General features: G+C 42.8%; 1 protein-coding gene across 2 annotated transcripts in view; it reads left to right on the top strand.

The window, feature by feature from the left end:
- LOC137273628 (protein GPR107-like) overlaps positions 1 to 21207 on the top strand; it is a 36175-nt gene that overhangs the window by 8185 nt on the left and 6783 nt on the right. The window contains exons 6-14 of one of the 2 annotated variants that reach the window (XM_067806392.1): positions 831 to 935; positions 9714 to 9847; positions 14204 to 14279; positions 14812 to 14885; positions 15382 to 15499; positions 16789 to 16919; positions 18219 to 18312; positions 19145 to 19192; positions 19617 to 19777. In XM_067806392.1, the coding sequence (XP_067662493.1) occupies positions 831 to 935; positions 9714 to 9847; positions 14204 to 14279; positions 14812 to 14885; positions 15382 to 15499; positions 16789 to 16919; positions 18219 to 18312; positions 19145 to 19192; positions 19617 to 19777 (941 nt within the window). The remainder of the gene's footprint in view (positions 1 to 830; positions 936 to 9713; positions 9848 to 14203; positions 14280 to 14811; positions 14886 to 15381; positions 15500 to 16788; positions 16920 to 18218; positions 18313 to 19144; positions 19193 to 19616; positions 19778 to 21207) is intronic. The other variant, XM_067806393.1, reaches the window with a different exon arrangement.

Below are 21207 nucleotides of genomic sequence, written 5' to 3'. Positions count from 1 at the left end.
AAGCCTGTGTTCATAAGAACAGAGAAAAAACACAGCTCCAGTTTAAGTCTGCCCACCCATAACATGTGACCTGATGCATGTTCAGAATCGTGAACGTCTGTGCCCGAACAAGCACCCGCAAACCATTCTCACAGATGGTGGCCTGTTTAATAGAAAAATACCCATTCACACCATTATCATTAATTTGCATTCCCCTGGGCAAGGAATAGCCAAGAAACGTTGTGTAAAAGAATAAAGATGAACCTGACATCAGTAACATTTTGTCTTATACATGTTTAATGTCATTCACCACCACTCGCCCCTTTCTGTAACCTCCAAGAAGATGAAAAGCTATTCGGCTTCTCCCATAACAACACGAGATGGTCTCAAATTGTTTGATGTAACCCAGTGCTCGCATCCGTTCAGGACCTCTGTGAGTGCTCGCAGGAGGCAATTGCATGGACGCTCACGTTTCTGAACACGCCTCTGGACTCATCACACCCTCATTTTTTATCACTATCCCTATCACAGAGTTCCCAAACTGACTAGTTAGGACAACTGGATTGGCACTTTAGTATTACTTTTAGTCAGGATAAGTGTAAATGATATTTCTAACTTTCCTTATCCTGACTCGTGCTTATTTGCCTATCTTCCCTTCCCAATGGAAACTTGAATCCCTTCAAATTCCCTAGAAGGGAACGAACAATCACTCACTTTAACCTCTCCCTTTCCCGCCAAAACAGACCACATGACCACCCTTCTTTGCTGTTATTATTCTTATCAATTTTATCATAAAAGTTACATTTTGGGGTAGAAATATGCATTGTTATGTTTTTCTCGTTCTGTTGCAGTTTCTTGTGGCCATCAGAACCAAACAGGAAGAGGGACTGTACAACCTGTTCTTCCATAACTGCCACAATTACCACGAGCAATCCAAATCCATTGTCAACCTCTCTGTAAGTGCATGTGTATGAGGCAGTCTGATCGTTGTCCTAGGGTAATTCCAGGTTAGATTTGGTCCAGTGCAATGTGAACTGTGAAGATCAGGGTCAGGATTGATCTTCATTAACCCATGCTTGTCAAAGGAGGCGACTACCAAGGTAGATGGGTCAGACTTGCTGATTTGATTGACACACTATCAGTGCCCAATTGCGTAAATAGATGCTCTTGCTGTTGATCACTAGATTGTCTAGCCCAGGCTCGTTTACTTACAGACAGCTGAGTATTGCTGTGTGTGCATAAAACTGAACTCACTGACCCACTCACTCCTATGCAATGTAAATTTGCTGAAAGAACAGGTACATGGATTTGTGGTCAGACAAGTCATTCCTTGTCATCGACCATTTTTATACTGGTTCATAACATACTGAAAGCCATTAAAAACGCAATTTGACATTCAGACTTTCTTTTCTCACACAAATTTCAACATATATAGATGTAACTGGCAGATACGTTTTAAATAAACATCTGTCGATAACTCGTCAATGATGCAACAATGGCATCAAATAAAGGAGGGATAGGTCACTTGTAGTCAATATCATGTGTGTCCACTGTGCACTGCAAGACAGTCTCTGGTAGCATTGGAAAACTACCATGTTCAAAAACACAGTTTGGTGCAAGTCTTTCTTCTCGACATCAATAAATCTGTTGACATCCATCTGCAAAGGGTACATTAAACTTGCGTTAAGGCATCTTCGCACTGTTTGGGCATAGACATGATGCTGTCTTGCCCCAGTTGTCCTCTTTGCAGTATCAGCAACTGTTTTGCACCGATTTCGCAAGTGTGAGACACAGATATTGTGGTCCTGTCAAGCTGTCGTCAAAGTTGGTGCACCAGGTCACTGGCAAATGCATCACTTCAGTGGCCTGAAAACATCTGAGTTGACCAACGGTGGATGGATGCACATTTCAGTGCCTGACAGTCATCACATCTGAAGAAACACAGCTAACCATAGCAAGAACCTGATTCTGTTCTTCTTGTAGCAAGTTGTGGCACTTTCTCAACATGATTCAGTTTCACAATTCCTTGTGCTTTTCTAGGGTCTCAGTGTAGGTAATGCACGTGCACAATGTGTTTCATGAATGTGGTTGTGTTTATGAGAAATGTCAAAGGTTCTGGTTTAAGTGTAGAAGTTCATAAAAGAGGAATGCTCTTGGACTCAAACTCAAAATGGAAAAGAATATCAGCCTTTTATCCCTACATTCTATGTGTTGCAGGAAAAAAATCTTTGGTAGAAGTTTTGTGAGTGCCAGGACATCAAATACCAATTGTGTTTTTAATGGCTTTCAGTATACTTGTCATGATGTGATTATCTGGTCCAGTCTCAAGTGTTTACTGGCTGTGTCCTATTGTTGTGAGGCAATAAATAACAAAAAAAATTGCATGTAGAAATTGCATGTTGTAATAATTACCTCGTAAAAACTTATAATAGGAAGGATATATTTGATAGTTAAATCCACATGAAACTTTAAGTTATTAATACCATGAAATTGAAGTTGTAATGACAGCATGCATGTCGCAGTGATTGAGTGAATTGTGTTCTACACCACACTCGGCAGTATTCCAGCTATAAGCCAGCAATCGGATAATAATTGAGAGTCATCATAGGATGTGTTGTATGTCTTTATCATCCATACGAGACAGTTGGGTAGTGGAGTGTATGAAATAAGCAAAAGCCCTGACACACATCAGGGCTGGTAATTTGAAGATGTTACCAGCCCAAAATTGAGTCTTACCAAAACAGACATCAAGATATGGTGAATTTTTAACTTACCTTACCATAGGTCTTATGCATATTACCTCAAGCTTCGCTAGAAGAGATCAGACAGTCGTTGATTCGCCATTCCCTAGATGGCTACCTCATGTAATCTACGAATGTAGTCACGGAAGTGACGTGATCTCCCCACTCGCGCAAGCGCGAACAATCCAAAAATCACTTTTACTTCTAGCGTTCGTCTGTTCGGACGTTTTTGGTTCGCTTAGTTTACCTACTTTGTGGTTCAATAAAGTTGTTTCCTCAGGGGTAGGTATGGTTTGTATTCCTTAGGTGTGCGTGTTAAGGTAAGTTATCTTTTAACTGCACTTACTTTGCTACCTCGTGTTATTTTTTCTCTCACTTCGGGGTGGGTTCGCCCGCGTCGTGTGTGAGTGCGGCATGGCGTCCGTGGGGGTATTATATCTTGCTGGTTTTCTCCCTCCATGTGGTTTTCCATGTCGATTAGTATTTTTGCCAGGTTTCACTGCATTTATATGTTTTTTCGTGCCACGTTGCGATGTACGCAGGCAACCGTTTTGGTTGTTTGCCCTTCGCTGTCACGAGCTTACGGGCGTGCCTACTTTATAGTGGGGGTGCGTTGGTGCTGCATTTCTGGTATAGGGGTGTTTTTTCTACCTCCTGCGTTGGTTTCAACGCATTGTTATGTTTGTTTGTTGCACTTAACTGTGTATATCTCCCCAGTTTTGCACTATCTGCTTGGGGCAGGAATCGGCGAATATCCCCACCCTTGGTGCCCGGATTGTGCGTCTCTAGCCTGCTCTTTTGACGGACACTGCCAGTACTGCGAGGTGTTATTGGTGGCGGATTTCGAGAGTCGTCGTTGGGATCTCTGCCGGACGACCCTGACTTACAACCGCCTTCAACGCCTGTGCCGACGCCTGGGATGGGGCGTTCGTCTGTGACGCCTGTACGCTTGTCCCCGGAACCACCTCGCTCGGATTCCATCGTGGATCTGTTTTCATCCAGATGCCTTGTCTCATCCGGAAGTCCAGAGGTTCCTGCGCTCTCTCCTGACGCCCGGTGCTGCTGCGATGCCAGCGTCTCGACATCTCGACACCAGCGCCTATGCCAACACCAGCGCCTTTGCTTACGCCAGCGTCTATGCCAGCGCCTGTGTTTGTGTCTATACCTATGTCTACGCCAGGGCCTATGTCTACGCCAGTGCCTATGCCTACGCCAGCACCTATGTCTACGCCAGCGCCAGAGGCTGTGCTTGCGCTAGTGACTACGCCAGCGCCTATGCCTACGCCAGCGCCTATGTCTACGCCAGCGCCAGCGCCTGTGCTTGCGCCAGTGCCTATGCCTATGCCTACGCCAGCGTCTGTCTACGCCAGCGCCAGAGGCTGTGCTTGCGCTAGTGCCTATACCTACGCCAGCGCCTATGCCGACGCCGGACCCTATGCCAGCGCCAGCGCCTGCGCCTTACCGTATACCCAGGGTGTTGCATACGTTGTCCAGGGAAAAGGTTTTACATCGACAGTTGGATGAAGGGCGCGCTCGGCGCTTGGAGGCAGAGCGCTCTCGGCGCAGATCGCGCTCCAGGTTCCCTGGGAGTCGGTGATCCTGTACCCTCCACAGTAGTCTTTGTCGGCGCTCTCGGTCCCCGCTACGCCCTTTGAATGAGGACTCTCGCTTTACTACCAGGTGAAGACGGTGCTTGCGCTCCCAGTCCATATCACCTCGACGCTCCTCTAGAACTCGGCGTTTGCGGTCGCCGGAACCACCTTGGATCTCGTCCAAGGAATCTGCTGCTCATGCATCGACTTGGTCTCCTACGTCGCGGCGTGATTCGAATTCCGTTTCCTATGAGGACCTGGAAGAACAGGTTTTTGGCCCGGACTTCGACGAGGAGGCAGGAGGCGACGGCGATGGTGATGGCACTTAACTACCCTTATCAGTCGTCTTCGAGTGGATTGCTGACAGGTTACCGTACTGCCCTTCACCTTCAGCTAATTCCAACAACCCTGCAGCACTTCATTTATCGCCGGAGTTACTCATCCCGCCTGATCCTATGGTGGCGGACGCCGTGGCTGTATTAGATGCGGTCTTTGAAAAATTGTCATCTAATCCGAATTTCTAAGTGTGTAAATCCAAGAAGTCAGATTACAAGATACACAGCCTGGTTTTCGCGGACAGCGTGGCGGTCTTGGTTGAATCTATGTAGCGGTTATTGGGCTCCTCGCAGCTCTCTTACAGAGTGCAGGATTCTAAGCGGGTGACCATTGAGACTGAACTCAAGCGGATGCTTAAACCGTTGTCTGCTCTGGTGTCAGCTACCTCGGCGACGGCGATGGACTTGTCTGAAGACAACGCCTCGAGGATTGATCACCGTACCAGATATTCCTCTGCTGGTAGGCGTGAGACTGGGTGTCCTTTGGAGGGACTGGCTGCATCCTCGAAGATCCTTACTTTACAATTTGTCTACATATACTTCAAGCGGAGAAAGTTTTCTTTCACGTGCTTTACGCATTGTGTCACGAAGATTTTTCGAGACAACTACAAAGTGCCACGCCTAACTACACCTCTTATTATAGAGAGGGCAGCATTTATCTTCGGGGAAAATTCCAACACATGTACTTGGAAAGCAATTTGTCTACGTCCGTTTCAAGCGGCGGAAGGGTTTTCGCGCGCTTTACTCCTTTAGACACGTGCTCGCCATACAGCATGGTTACTGTTAAGCCTACAGGCTAGCAGGGTATCACCGTTTACAAGATTTCATGGTGATTAGTTACCTGCTACACCGGTGACGTCACGTCTACATTTTGATTGGTCCCCGAGAGACAACGCCCTGCAAAGGATCCCAGGACGTTACATCTACGATCTGATTGGTCATCGAGGGACAACGCCCTGCGCAGAATGTGTTGTTATTATTCTAGTGTAAGGAAGTTGTCTGCAGTGACTTAGTCATTTACGATGGAAAGATGTCGTTACACTCTAGACTAGCAGTCTACAGCGGCATTGGATTTCTCTACTCGGCATAGAGATCCTCTAACAGTAGTCTCAACGCTGCCTATCAGGAGGCGTGCAGCGATGTATGGCAGTTTCTGATCGGACAGACAGCCAGCTATAAATAGACTTCCTTGAAATGTCAACACATTCATAATGAACAGCGTGGTTATTCTGAAGTCGAAGTATGACGCATCTTTACGGCATACAAGATTATCTTGAGAGGGGTGGACTTCATTATCAGGCTATTAAGTCAGCTTGGATGACTAACTAACTCCGCGGGAGTTGATTCATCACATTGCCGTCCCAGGTTCGGGGGTCGAAGTTCAAGGCGATGTTAAAAGCAAGCTGTACTCTGTCCGTTATCACTATGTCAGTGATAATGTCTACTCGATTTGCTCACGTCACCTTAGGATATGATCAGACGTAGACGTCTACTATTACGTCTATGACAGCGTTTTCTTGATCATGATTTCAAGACAGGTTTACGACTTTGGACGTCTTGACTCCACACCAGTGGTAGACTCGCTGGTCAATGTTTGGACCTTGCATATTAGAGCCGTCATTCAACAACCATCTTTAGGTTGACACGTCTCTACCAGGATTGAGTGCCTATCTAGTCAAGGAGGTTGCAGCAGGATTCTGGGGGAGTGGAGCTCTATCTCTTCACATCACCCAGTTGAAGATAAGCGGTGATGCATGTCTATTATTGGCTGACAGCACCGAGAGACAAGCTACTGATGATCCATTCGGTCAACTCAATAGTAGCCCTCTAGGTAAACAAGGGTCAAGGAGGCCACGACCTCTACTACACTTGTCGTTTCTACCCTTCGACGTGGACGAGTCTGATCCTCCATATAAAAGCATCTCACACACCAGGAGCCTGCATCTTCATGGCAGACGCCTTATCTCGCCCCCTATGTCTATCTCCAACAGAGAATATGTTGTGTCGAGAGACGTTTCAAATATCGGCTTCCAGAGTGGGACCAATTGTTGTACCATCCTCACAATTGGACACTGCACCTGGATCCGTCACGGTTTCATCTTTGCGCCTGGACCATCGGTGATAGTCTTGAGGGCCAAGGGGTACTCATCTCAAGTGGCGAAATTAATCACCCTGGAGCACAGGGTTTCCACTCAGTCACTTTATGGACCTGCAGGCGTGGGCGATCGACACGATCCTGCGACTGCTTTTGGTCGCACCTTGGTGGCCAGCCAGGCCATGGTTCCCCGACCTGCGTCATCTCGCCAGCGGAGAGTCGTACCAGCTCCCAGATTAGTTACGTCTGCTTCGACATCCGCACAGTCGGCAGCTGCATCCGGACCCACTGAGATTTCATCTTCACAGTTGGGTCATCTGCAGAAGGCAATAAGAGTTAAGGGCTACTCCTCGTGCGCGGCAAGCGTCCTAGCTTGTACGCATCGAATGTCCACTAGGTCCTTATATGACGACAAGTGGCGCTCATTTGAGAGTTTTTGCGCTCAAAGATCGCAAGACCCTATGACAGCTTCTCCACAGTATTTAGCGAACTTCCTCCTGTTCCTGCATAACTGCAAGCATCTTAGAGGCAGTACCTTGGGGACTTATCTGTCGGTTTTGAACTCTATTCGATTAAAGCAGATAAACAGATTTCCAAGGTACCAGATCTTATTGCGCTACTCAAGGCCTGCAAATTGGAGGACCGGAAAGTTAAGCTTCGTCCTCTAGTTTGGGACCTCAACATCGTCCTACAACATCTTAGAGGACCTCCGTATAAGCCTTTAGAGGAAGCCTCCTTCGTGTATTTGTCTCAAAAAAAAAAAAAAAGGACGGTCTTCATTCTAGTGTTAGCGCTACTGCTGATAGAGCTAGTGGAATTCATGCCCTGGACGTCACGCAGGTTCGCTTGGATCAGTCGAGGCATGGACCAGCCCACTTGGGTCTCCTGTGAGATTTTGTGGCCAAGAATCAGCTCCCTGGACAGCCAGACAGACTGTTCTCCATTCCTCTGTCATCTGCAGTCTTGGGACAACATGACTTGGAAGAGGAGCTGCTGTGTCTCGTTAGAGCCCTCAGATGTTACATCCGGTAGTTGGCTTCTAAGAGACGTTCCCCTAAAAGACTGTTCATCCCGCTTTCGACTACCTGCAAAGGGGAGGTGAACAGGAACACAGTCGCCTGATGGCTTCGATCTACGATCCTAGCGGCTTTTGATGCCAAGCGTCTACCTCATCCAGTGGCAAACATCCCACACGAGATCAGAGCGTTGGCATCTACCATGGCCCTCCATAGAAATTGCACAGTGCCACAAACTATGGAAGGCTGCTTTTGGGAGTCGTCGTCTACTGCCTTCGCTTCCAACTACCTGAGGGACTTGGCAGTTGAGGACATGGAGGGGGAGCTGCTGTGTCTCGTTTGAGCCCTCAGATGTTACATCCGGAAGTTGGCTTCTAAGAGACGTTCCCCTAAAAGACTGTTCATCCCGCTTTCGACTATCTGCAAGGGGAGGTGAACAGGAACACAGTCGCCTGATGGCTTCGATCTACGATCCTGGCGGCTTTTGATGCCAAGCGTCTACCTCATCCGGTGGCAGACAGCCCACACGAGATTAGAGCGTTGGCATCTACCATGGCCCTCCATAGAAATTGCACAATGCCACAAACTATGGAAGGCTGCTTTTGGAAGTCGTCGTCTACTGCCTTCGCTTCCCACTACCTGAGGGACTTGGCAGTTGAGGACATGGAGGGACTACAGTCTTTCAGTCCGTTGGTGGTTGCCCAGCAACTTACCCGGACGTCCGCCCATTAGGTAATAACACTGTTACTTACCGTTGGTCTTAAGATTAACCTCACCCTCAGGGTGCGTCGGTTTTTCTTTGGAGTTCCCTTGGGTTACTCTTTGCCCTGCTTCCAGGTTTGTCCTGTGACTGTTGGCATTGGTCTCCCAGGTTCTCCTAATGCATGTGCACTGGTTGCTGAGGGATGGTCCTCCGGAGTCCACACCACCATCCATCTGTCGAAGCCATATGCATAAGACCTATGGTAAGGTAAGTTAAAAATTTATTAAAATCTAAATATTTTAGATATTTAAATACTTACCTTACCATAGGGCGGTGACTCCCTCCCAACGCTGGATGCTCCTCCCCACTCTGGACTCTTCGGACCTTCCTGTTGCCAGTAAAAGTGATTTTTGGATTGTTCGCGCTTGCGCGAGTGGGGAGATCACGTCACTTCCGTGACTACATTCGTAGATTACATGAGGTAGCCATCTAGGGAATGGCGAATCAACGACTGTCTGATCTCTTCTAGCGAAGCTTGAGGTAATATGCATAAGACCTATGGTAAGGTAAGTATTTAAATATCTAAAATATTTAGATTTTAATAAATTTACACAGATGTATGCAAACGTGAAAAACTTTCAACAGACCACTGGGCTTGTCTTCTTGTAAATTTTAACCATTCGTCAGAAATCTAGCCCCTCTTGAGCTGTCAAGCAGGCCTTATTTCATACACTGGGTAGGATAGTGGATGAAGTGTTCGGTCATCACACTGATGACCAAGGTTTGAATCCAACATGCGTAAAGCCCATTCCTGGTGTCCGTTGCCATGATATTGATGGAATATTGCTAAAAGTGGCATAAACAGAAACTCCCTCGCTCATTATCTGTAGCCTGAAATGTGTGATAACCATGCTGTAACACCACAGTGGCTCTGTCGCCATGAGACCCGTGAAGTTAAGGGATAGAAAAGTTCTTCAGCAACCCATGCTTGCCCCCAAAGTGGACTATGCTTGTCAGGGAAGAGACTAACATGCTCAGGTGGTCAGGCATGCTGTCTTTGTTGACACATGGCATCAGTTCCCAGTTGAGCAGATCAATGCTCATGCTGTTGATCACAAGACTGTCTAGTCCAGACTCAGTTATTTACAGACCCCTGTCATATAGGTAGAATATTGCTTAGTGTGGCATAAAACTAAACTCACTCACTTTATCGCCATGATGACATCACTTATGATGATGGTTCCATCCACAGCTGGAGATTACTGAGGACAACAATGGTAACTTCTTGTCTGCAGGACAGATGCCCGAGCCAGCTCTCTACTTCACCTTCAGCCTCATCTTCTTCATTGCCGCATGTTTGTGGCTCGGCGTGCTTAAAAAGTCAGTGTATGTGTTTATTTTCATCTCATCTGTCCTTACGTGCATCTCAAGGCCTATCTAGTTATCTCCATCATTGTACAGGCAGGTGATATCTTAGCAATATACAGACAAAGGGAATTCTGTACTTGTGTACAAACTGGTGATCTGATATTGCAGTACACAGAGACGCACAATACACAGAGACTGTAAACAAGCTGATGATATCCTATCAATACACAGACACAGTAGGGAGTCTTGCACCTCTGTACTAGCTGATATCCTAGTATTGCAGTTCATGGACACTTTGATATGTCTTCTTCCTTATCATGACTGATACTGACTCTGGAAGAGGGGAAAGATAAAGCATATATGCATGTGTAAGGATAGGTATAAGATCATCATACAGGTATAAAAATTACATTTTTCAGAATTTTTACTGTCACTAGCTGCAGACTTGGCAGTGCATGACTGTCTCAATATCACCTGACCCATGACGGTCCGGGCTAGAGTAGGCCTTCAGCAAGAGTAAGAGGCGACTAACGGGATCGGGTGGTCACGCTCGTTGACTTGGTTGACACATGTCATCGGTTCCCAATTGCGTGGATCGATGCTCATGTTGTTGGTCACTGGATTGTCTGGTCCAGACACGATTATTTACAGACCACCGCCATATAGCAGGAATATTGCTGAGTGTGGCATAAAACTAAGCTCACTCACTCATTCAATATCACCTACTTGTATCTGGATGGGGAGAACTTAGATAGGTCTGTGCATATGATCAACACTTCCTTCCCTGCATGCCATGTTGTAGCTGGATTGTGACAGGTGTCCGTAAGTATTCCTAATATGTTATTGCACAAGCTATCCTGTCCATCTTCAGTGTGACTGTAGATGTGGAGGATGAGTCTTTGAAGGGCATTTAGAAGTGATATACATTATATGGAGGATGAGCTGAAACTTACCACTGATTACCACTGATTATCCCAGCTATGGTGTTTTAAGACATTTATTCCAGAAACAAAAATGTATGGGCATAGGGACCATTCATTATTTATCACTCAGGGGTGTTACCATGATTTCTATGGAGGGACATGAACAAAGTGAATTGACCCCACCCCCACTCACCCTGAAAGATTTATCTACCAAGTAAGTGACCCACCCCTGCAGATCATGTACAAAATCAGTTACTTCCTCTCTTCCCCATCATTTTTATCCCTCCACATGTAATGCAGAGGGATATAGTCGGCGCCTCATCCGTCATGTCTGTAATCATTTTGTTTCTGGAGCAGAACTAAAAAATCATTCAATATTTTTCAACAAAAATTGATAGATATAATGAACAGAAAACAAAGGTGGTGCCTTTTGCTATTTACAGATTTTGGTCATTTTCGTTTATCTTGATTTCCATGGAAACGTTTTGGACATCTCAGAAGAAAGGGGTGGGCTTCGTTTTTAGAACACAACTTGAAAACCTTTAAATATATTTCAACAGAACTTTGCAGATTTATGATTCAAATCTTGAAGTGGTGCTTTTTGAAGTTTACATATTTTTGGCATTTTTATTTTTCCTAGTTTTCATGGAAATAATTCAGATTTTGTCTCAACAGGGAGGGGAGGGCTTTGTTTCCAGAGCATAACTCAAAAACCATGCAATATTTTTCAACATAATCTGGCAGATTTATCTACCTTTTACTACTTACAAACTTTTGTCATTCTTATTTTTGTTGGTTTCTTTAGAAGCAATTTTTAACTTAGTTTCAAAAGGGATGGGTGGCCTTCATTTCTGGATGACAACTGGGGAACTGTTCAGAAACTGGTAGATACAGTCATCCCTCGCAATAATGCGCTTGGCGTAACCACAGATACGATTAAACTGCGGGGCAATCCGTGGCTCCCATAAAAAAGTTGAACTGGGATCATACCCCTTCACGATATCAAAAATAACTCGAGTAAATCTGCTGTTGCACTCTGGTAAATTACGTAAACTAGTGAAATTCAGTGCGGATGACAACTGGCAGTGTTTCTCGTACATATCCATTGTTTTTTAGATGCTCAAAACATGCTGGGTTTTGTCAATAATAATAATACCAACAGTGAAATAGGGTAGTAACTTATTTAAAAGACAAGACATGCCATCAGTCGAGTACTTACAATGTTTGCTGTGTGCAACACACCGTGCTATAGCATGGGTAAACACAGTCATCGGAGAACTTGTTGTGTCAGAAAGCACATTTTATTTGATTAAATTTATTCACATTTTTATTCATTAAAACTGTTGACAGAAACAAGGGAGACACGGTGAGGTTACCTCATTTCCGTTCTTCGTGAGGGTTCGTTTATCGTGCCAACTGCGATAGCGTCAGTGGCTTTGCACTCTTAGCAATCATGAACAGGTTACAGCCTCCTAATCAATGGATTCAGAGACCCGCGTTACTGACTCATTGAAGTAATATTTAGCAATTAAATGGCCAACATTTTGTTTTTTACAAAGTTGCAAGTTCTGCGAGAAGTCAGTGGTGACTTTTCAAACTGTCTCCTACGTAAAATATATCCAGAGAGGTAATGGCCTGTATCCATTGTTACGTTAAATATGTTTGCAGAAAACATGCATTATATACTAATCCAATAGCAGTATATATTATATCTGTTACAATAACTGCTTAATATATGAAATATTCTGATAATGGAATAGAAATTCTTTGATGTAATATTATCAGATTGTTTTTGACTGAATCACTGGTACATAGGACCAAAACATTTGTACACAGCTGATCGCTATTTCCGGCTTAGTTGAATATCAGGTAGCATAACAGGAACAACAGTTAAATTATCATGTCTAGTGATTTTTGATTGCAAGTTTCCCGTACACATATATATGTTTTCGTTTTCAAAGTTTGTTTATTTTCACCTTCAATGATATGATGTAGTTTTGACTGAGCACAATACATGAAATAGCAGTTTTGTTATGTCCTTGGAAAATATGAATTTACTTGACCTTTCTTCCACATTATGTAATAGGTACTATAACGCAGATGTCTTATAACATGGGGGGGTCATTCGTGGACCTCAAGACCCGTGTTTTGGTGAGGGATGACTGTATATGAAACCAAATCTACAGTATTGCATTTTGCTATTTACAGATATTTGTCATATTTATTTTTCTCGATTTCCATGGAAACGATTTGGAAGTAGTCTCAGTAGGGAGGGGTAATCTTCATTTCCAGAGCACAACTCAAAAACATATTCTGTTGATATTTTTTATTTTCCCTCTCCATTCCGCAAGATCATTGATTAAACTTTCAAATTCAAGAAACATGCCTTTAATGTTGTATGTCTTGTTAATGATATCAGATGAAAGAAAGCCTTTATTACCACATACAGATGTGATTCTTGTCTAATCCAGCTTTTTATAGAACTGCAACGATTCGGTTCTAATTATTGAAAATCAAATCTGACACCTTAGTTGCAATTTTTTGAAAACCATTATCACTATTTCGGTTTGATATTTGAATACCTAATTATTTCTACACAGTCAGAACGTACATTTGACTGCAACTCAAGCAGTTTCGAGCGCTGAAATAAGGGGTGCCATGTTTGGCTGATTATTACTGAATTAGAATTGTAGTTAGTAAATATCGCCAAGTTGACAATGCATTTCATGCTGAAAAAGAGAGAGTTAATCTTATGTTTTACTTGTAAGAAAAATCCAATAAAAAATGATCGAATCAAGGGTCCAGTGATGAAAATCAAAGTACATCAAAGCCTGAGTGAATCGTTGCAGCCCTATTTTCATACGTTCTGCATGTCGTTCAGGGCACTATGATTTTGCATATAATAGTGTTTCCAAACTGAAAAAGTAACTTCCCAGAAGGGGTTGTCAGTTGGGAAAATGTTCTCAATATCTCTTCATCTGTCACCAACTGACTCCCCCTTTTAAGGACGTTGAGGTAGCTTTGTGGGTCACGGCATTTGTTTGTCATGCTGAAGACCCAGGTTCAATTCCTGCTGTTTTACTCCCCCTCTCCACTATTGCTAGAGTATTGCTTAAAGTTTAGTAAAACCATGTTTGCTTGCTTGCACACTTGTTCATTCACTCCCTCACTCACCAATAAACTCTACTTGTGAATGTCCATAGTAGAATATTGGCCTTAAGTAAACCCTACTTGTCGTAAGAGGCAACTAACTGGCTGACTTGGTTGGCACAAGTCATCATATCTCATTTGCGTAGATCAATGCTCATGCTGTTGATCACTGTATCATCTGGTCCAGACTTGTTTATTTACAGACTGCCGCCATAGCTGGAATATTGCTGAGTTCGGTGTAAAACTTAACTCATTCACTCACACACTGACTATGTTAAGATTGATTGTCTTTTCTTGACAGGAGCGAGGTGTACAAGATCCACTTCCTCATGATGGCTGTGGTCTTTGTGAAAAGTCTCTCCAGCGCCTTCCATGGGGTAGGTGTGCTCACAGAAGTCTATTCTCAAATCAAGTGTTAGTTTCACTTTGATTTACATGGTAGAAACTGTATAAAAAGTATGTTTCCACTTCCATTAGGGAATGAAAAGAAGTAAGCTATTAGTATGAGTCAATATAAGTAGTAGGACAGGATTTCAAAATACCTCATGGAGATCGATATTCATTAACTAAGTTTTGATCTAGTATTGTGAAATACTGGAGTAGTAAGTTTGAGCCAATAATGACAAAGTAGTCCCAAAGAAATCAAGATGTTTCATAGCACTGGTGATACTTATATTCGTGGCTTACCAACATAAACCCAGACTCATGAGCATTTTTTTGAAGATGTCTTTCTTTAAGATGACTTCATGTGTGTAAAATACAGCTTTGTCATCACACATTTTTTTTCGTTTTGATGAATGTTAATTCTACCCATTAATGGTATTTTTGATTGTCAATCTTTATAGAGCCAGTCGTAGTAAGGATAATACAAATGTACTTTACTCTAATAACTGTTTTGATTCTATTCAGGTGAACAGCTGTTTCATTCAGGTGACTGGAATCCATGAAGAGACCTGGGCCATCCTGTACTACATTGTGTATTTGTAAGTATACAGCCTCAGTTTTGTAGACAGCTTTGGAAAATGGATGGGGTGCACTTCAGCTCCCTGGCCATGTAATATTCACAGGTTGTACTCATTTTATCCCCTTAAATTCCAGGCCTCAGTCAGTGGAACTAGTAAGGTATCCTGGTACAAGTCCCGGATCTGTGGGATATCCTAAATGTATAAAAGTGTCCACGTGTCATGCTGAAGACCCAGATTTGATTCCCCGCATTCCCCACTGCCTGGTTTCTGTGTAATACACAAAGATGTTAAAAAAAGACTGTGCTTGTTGTTACACTGCCTGGCATTTTGCATTATGGGAAGAAAATATTATGTCTTGAATCTAAGACATTATGAATATTTTAGGATTTATTTGTTTAGGCCTTATCATTATGTCATTCCTTAGTTTGCCAACTATAAACATACATGTTATCGACATTTATTCCGTTTATTTTCGTAAAGACCCTGATGATAATATTATTCTTGACATATGCAGGTTCCGGGGAGCGTTGATGTTTGTAACAATCCTCCTGATTGGTGCTGGCTGGGCTTTCATCAAACACATGTTGAGTCATAAGGAGAAGAAACTCTTCCTTATAGTCCTTCCACTGCAGGTGAGGGTTTCCATCATGATACAGTCTAGGTGCCACGCCATCAGTGAAGAGGTTCAACTGTCTGTATCACATAAACCTACCATTCACTACTGCTAAACACATATTAGATGATCCTGCGCACTAAACGCATTTGTGACAAGAGAGGCGGTACAACGAATTGGGCGAGTACACTTGGCTTCTACAGGTAGCTTGACGATTATGCACGTGCAATACATGCTAACCGTGACATGAAATCAACACCGCTAACCCTGACGAAAATCTGCCCGTACAGAGAAATAGGAACAAAATTATGGGATAAAAATATTTCCCCCTTGCTACTCTGATTTAGCCACCACCATTAAGTAACAGATAACTTTTAACATATTAAATAGTTAAATGAAACACAATTAACTATATGTAGTTATTATCTATTTAATATTTTGCAGACGAAAAGTCAACTTTACCCATTAAAACAACACCGCATATTCCTTCAAATGATAAGACTGCAATTTCAGGCATAAGATACTGATATTCCACGCTAACCTTTAGTTAAGAGGAAGACAAATAGATGATTGGGCATTGACAAGCATTTTAGATATTCAACAATTTTGTTTAAAAAAACCCCGGGAAAATGTCATTTGCTTCGTGAAATGGATCGGTGGTCCTAAACATATTTGCTTAGTATGTTGTGTTGATTCAATTCATTGGGATTGTACCTGTTCCCAAATCGAGTGTGCTATAACAATTCATGCGTGAAACGCACGCGGAAAATGAACTTCTCGATATTTATCAGACAACCTGTATCCCTCTTGTTTCAAGTGGATCGTTCTGTTGGGCGTTCCCAAGTATGCAAATTGGGGTCATTTGTCAGGTCATCTTATATGTGTTTACCAGAAGACCATGATCTTACACAGTAGTGATAGGGCAATGGGGTAGACTACAAATTCAGAGTGTGAAGCCCATTTCTGGTGTCCACCAACATGATGCTGCTGGAATATTGCTATAAGCGCTATGAAACTAAACTCACTCACTTGACTGTGGTGTCCACCACCATGGTATTGCTGAAATATTGCGCAAAGCGACATAAAACTAAATTCACTCACTACTATGGTATTGCTGGAATATTGTTAAAAGCAGTGTGTGTAAACCTACACTCATTCACTCATAAACTTACACTCACTCACTCACTCACTCACTCACTCACTCACTCACTCACTCACTCACTCACTCAGAATATTGCTAAAGCTAAAAGCAGTGTGAACTTAAACACACAGGCTGACTTTATTAACTGTGTATGGTTGTGGTGCTAGGTTCTGGACCAGATAGCATGGGTAATTGTGGAGGAGAGTGAAGAAGGCCAAGAGTTGTACACCACGTGGAAGGAAATTTTCATCCTCTTTGACCTTCTCTGTTGTGGAGCTATCCTCTTCCCAGTTGTCTGGTAGGTTCATTAAAGATAGCATCGTTTTCACTTCTTTATAACATCACCCAATGTTCATGATGTGAAAAGACTGGACTCGTGAAGGTCCAGGGGTAGAATAGCCTTCAGCAACCCATGCTTGCCATAAAAGGCGACTATGCTTGTCGTAAGAGGCGACTAACAGGATCGGGTGGTCAGACTCACTGACTTGGTTGACACATGTCATCGGTTTCCAATTGTGCAGATCGATGCTCATGTTGTTGATCACTGGATTGTCTGGTCCAGACTTGATTATTAACAGACCCCCGCCACATAGCTGGAATATTGCTGTGTGCGGCGTAAAACTAAACTCACTCACTCACTCGCTGAAAAGACTGGTTTCATTTGAAAAGTGGCTGATCTGAGTTAAGATTGCTCTTATTTTACTTTATATATTCTTTGTTAAATTGGTATTGATTAGTATGTAAGGTAACCATGGAGTTCCAAAGTATGTGGCCCTTCTGAAAAGAGCTTAGGATGTCTCCAATACTTCTGAGTTTGTGCCCTGCCTCCATTTGGGTTGACCTGTGAAGATCCGGGATTGACTTGATCTTCAGCAACCCTTGCTTGTCATAAAAAGCAACTAACGGGATCAGGTAGTCAGACTCACTGACTTGGTAAACCAATGATATGTGTCATCGCATCCGGCGTGTGTCATCGCATCCGACATGTGTCATCGCATCCGACTTGCTTGGAGCATTGCTTATGCTGTTGATCACTGGACTGTCAGATCCAGGCTCGATTATTTACAGACTGCCATATAGCTGGAATATTGCTGAGTGCGGTGTTAAACAACAAATCCTTTTAGGTCAGATAATCTATGAATCCTCATAGGTTGTAAGGATTATTCTCAATATAGAATATAAATGGTGACCCAGTAATCATGCAATTTGAAGCTCAGTTCATTCCCTTGGTGTGCCAGCAAAATTTCATTGTGGGTTCAAACCCCAGATTCACCCAAGTGGTATTCAAGGTTTGCCAGCATCATACCCTTGCTGGTGGTATTCCCAAAATGTCTTCAGACCCTCACATTTACAGGCTGACATTATATAACTGTATTTTCTGAACCCTTATGTGACAATCCAGTGATTTGGCCCCATGATTATCGATCTACACTGTTTAGATTGGATGACATGCACCAGTGAAGTCAGCAAGCCTGACCACCCAATCTCATTAGTTGTTTGATCTTACCAAGAAATGATATATATACCAACAATGATGCCAACAGTAGAACTGTTCTTAACTTGTTGTCTGCTTCACCGTCTTCCCTGTCTTCTCCAGGTCTATCCGGCATCTCCAGGAAGCTTCACGCACAGATGGCAAGGCAGCTATGAATCTCAACAAACTTAAACTATTTAGACAGTTTTATATACTGGTACGTACTGAAATACCAGACAAATCAGTCTTTTATGGCCACATAGAGCCCAAGTACGCAAAGGTACAAGCCCCTAAACAGTGTGGTGGGTGGGAAAGATTTTTGTCAGAGCAGTGTATGGGATAGTCTAACAGTCAAGTCAGAAATACATGGGTGAGTGTGAATTTTACGTCCACTTCTTTTAGAAGTTAACTTGAAAGGATTTTGGGTGTTCCACTACCTTTGCCAGGAAGGGGAGATAAGCAGTTAAGCATGAGTCAGGATAAGTATAAAATATCAATTTTATTCGGAAAATTACATTTCTTTTTTTTATATTATTCTTGAAGAAATGTGGCAGGCGGATCTGTAAAACAAGAAACAAAATTGGTGTGGCTTAATTGTAGTGATTTGTGGTTTGGAATATTGCTACATAAATGGGAAAACCCAGACAATTTCTCTGGAATAGAACTATTACTGAATACATCCATACCCCCACTTACACAGACATTGAAATGCATGCACTGAGTTGCTACCTTACATGTACATGATCTAGATGGTTTTGTAATGAGTCCAAAATTTCCCCTCAAGGTGTTGCATTGTTTGACAGCTCAATACCCAGATTTGTTGGTGATGCCAAAATTGTAATTATTTACCCTCATATTGGGCTTTCCTCTTTTAACAAGTTGACACTGTATGATAATTGATAAATTGGAAATACTGTTTCAAGTGACCTTTAGTCAATTCTAGTCTTCCTCTTCTAACTGATACAGTGAACTATCACGCTAAGTCGGTCCTCATTGCAGTGCTGTTTATTCCCTATAATTGATTGACATTTCTTGGTTGTTTTTTTCAGATTGTGTGTTTCATCTATTTTACAAGAATAATAGTTTATTTGCTAAAGGTGAGTTTGCCTTCCACCATCCCTAAACACTCTTTGTTATATACTGTCTCCTACGTATACTGAGTGGGAAGAAAGTAAAGAAACACCAGTTCATGGCAGTATTCCTTTAGTCTCAAATGTAAACCATGAAGATCCGGGCTAGTATTGATCTTCAGTCACTCATGCTTGTCATAAGAGGCAAATAACAGGATCAGGTGGTAAGGCTACCTGGCATTATATCCCATTTACAGATGCCATACAGCTGGATTATTGCAGAGTGCCGCATAAAACTGAACTCGCTCACTCACTGCTGTGCAGTGCTATGAGAACTAACTAGAATCTTGTGAAGAAACATACATGTGTTCCTTTTTGTTTTATTCCCTGCAGTTTACTTATCAACAGTCCCTACTAGAAAACATCATAACCTTGTTACGCCTGTTTGCAGATCACTCTGCCTTTCAAGCTTGAATGGTTGACAGAACTGTTCAAGGAACTGGCCACATTGATCTTCTTCGTGGTGACAGGGTACAAGTTCCGGCCCGCCTCTGACAATCCCTACCTCCAGGTCCCTCAAGACAGTGATGATGAGATTGAGATGGAGGAGGTGTAAGTTGCCATGGTTATGCATTGTTGATGTCAGCTATAAAACAAGGCAAGCGTAATGTCTTCTTCAGACACAAAGATCAGGCCCTGAGGTTACAATACTGTCCTTAGTACGATTTCATGCTCAAATGTGGTTTCATGCTCAAATGTGGTTTCATGCTCAACTCAGAACTGGCTATATGGAGGTTAGTATTCTTGGGGTTGCCAGTGCTTATAAATATAGACAACAGAATACGCGTATGATCATACCTACTTGTTAATATGAGGCATTTGTTTCCTTATCATTGATAACTGTGATGGAAAATGAAGTGAAAGTTGATTGCGTTCACTTCAGAAGACTCCAGTCCGCCATGATTCTTTGGAGTGATGTCACCAATTTTCACTCACCTCATTAGTTTGGCTATATATGGCCATCTTGAATTGAGGTGGCAGATGAACTATCACTGGGAAATTTGACAAGTCTTTTAAAACATAGTTTTAGCAATAGTTTATGACCTTCTTGATCTCTGTTCAGAAGTCATACATTTTGGAAATTGTTTCGATAACTCGGCTTTTTAGGTTGATCCTCACATTATTGTTTCTTGATCTGCAGCAGTACAGTGCTTGTGTGTAAACAAGCTCTCGGTGATGTCACATCTCATAAATTCTCATAGAGATTTGGAATCAAAACATCTGAATGAAAATGAGTAATGGTTTCATGCACAAGTTGAGTGTAAAATATGAATGATCTTACGTATACTTTGGACCATTGCACGTGACCTGCATCCAACACAGCAAGCTCGGCAGAAAGCCCTTATTCAAAGTGTGTTCTGAGATCATTGAAACGAACTTGGAAATTAAGAGACGATAATCTAGTGCCTCCAACCCCAAATGTTAATTGGCTTTAGGTCAAATGATGGAACTGATGTGAGGCATTATCAGATTTTTTTACCGATTAATCATGTTAACATTTGCTGAACGGTTGTATTGCTTTGAGTGAGTGCTATGTTGATCAACAAAGAAACAAAGCATATGGGTCCCTGGTATTTATCCCTAGGATGGAAATGTAATACCCTTGACTGTCGTGGATGGAACAGAATATTGTATTATATTATCCCTGACATTGATGTGGCTGGTAATAGTTCTGGCATGAAAATGCTAAGTTTTACCTTATCCTGACTCCTGCCTCTGATCCTGTGACTCTGTGCACAGCACTCACCTCACAGTCTGTTCAAGTTATCAATATTCAGCTTGGAGGGTCTCCAATGGGTGACCATGTTTGACAGCTGAGAGATTCTAGGATTTCAGCCTTGCCCCACATGAAACACATGAGATACATGTGGTCTCACCTTAAGCAAGTGAAATATGCACTCGGTGAGATGAGTCATGTGACCTAGCGCCTAGCAGACAGCATAGGTTATCCAGGGTAATGATGTTGTGCTGAGCATGCCCTT

This window comes from Haliotis asinina, chromosome 2, assembly GCF_037392515.1.
Source record: "Haliotis asinina isolate JCU_RB_2024 chromosome 2, JCU_Hal_asi_v2, whole genome shotgun sequence".
Classification (NCBI taxonomy): Eukaryota; Metazoa; Mollusca; class Gastropoda; order Lepetellida; family Haliotidae; genus Haliotis; species Haliotis asinina.
The sequence above is the reverse complement of the archived record's forward strand: the minus strand, read 5'-3'. Positions and strand labels throughout refer to the sequence as shown.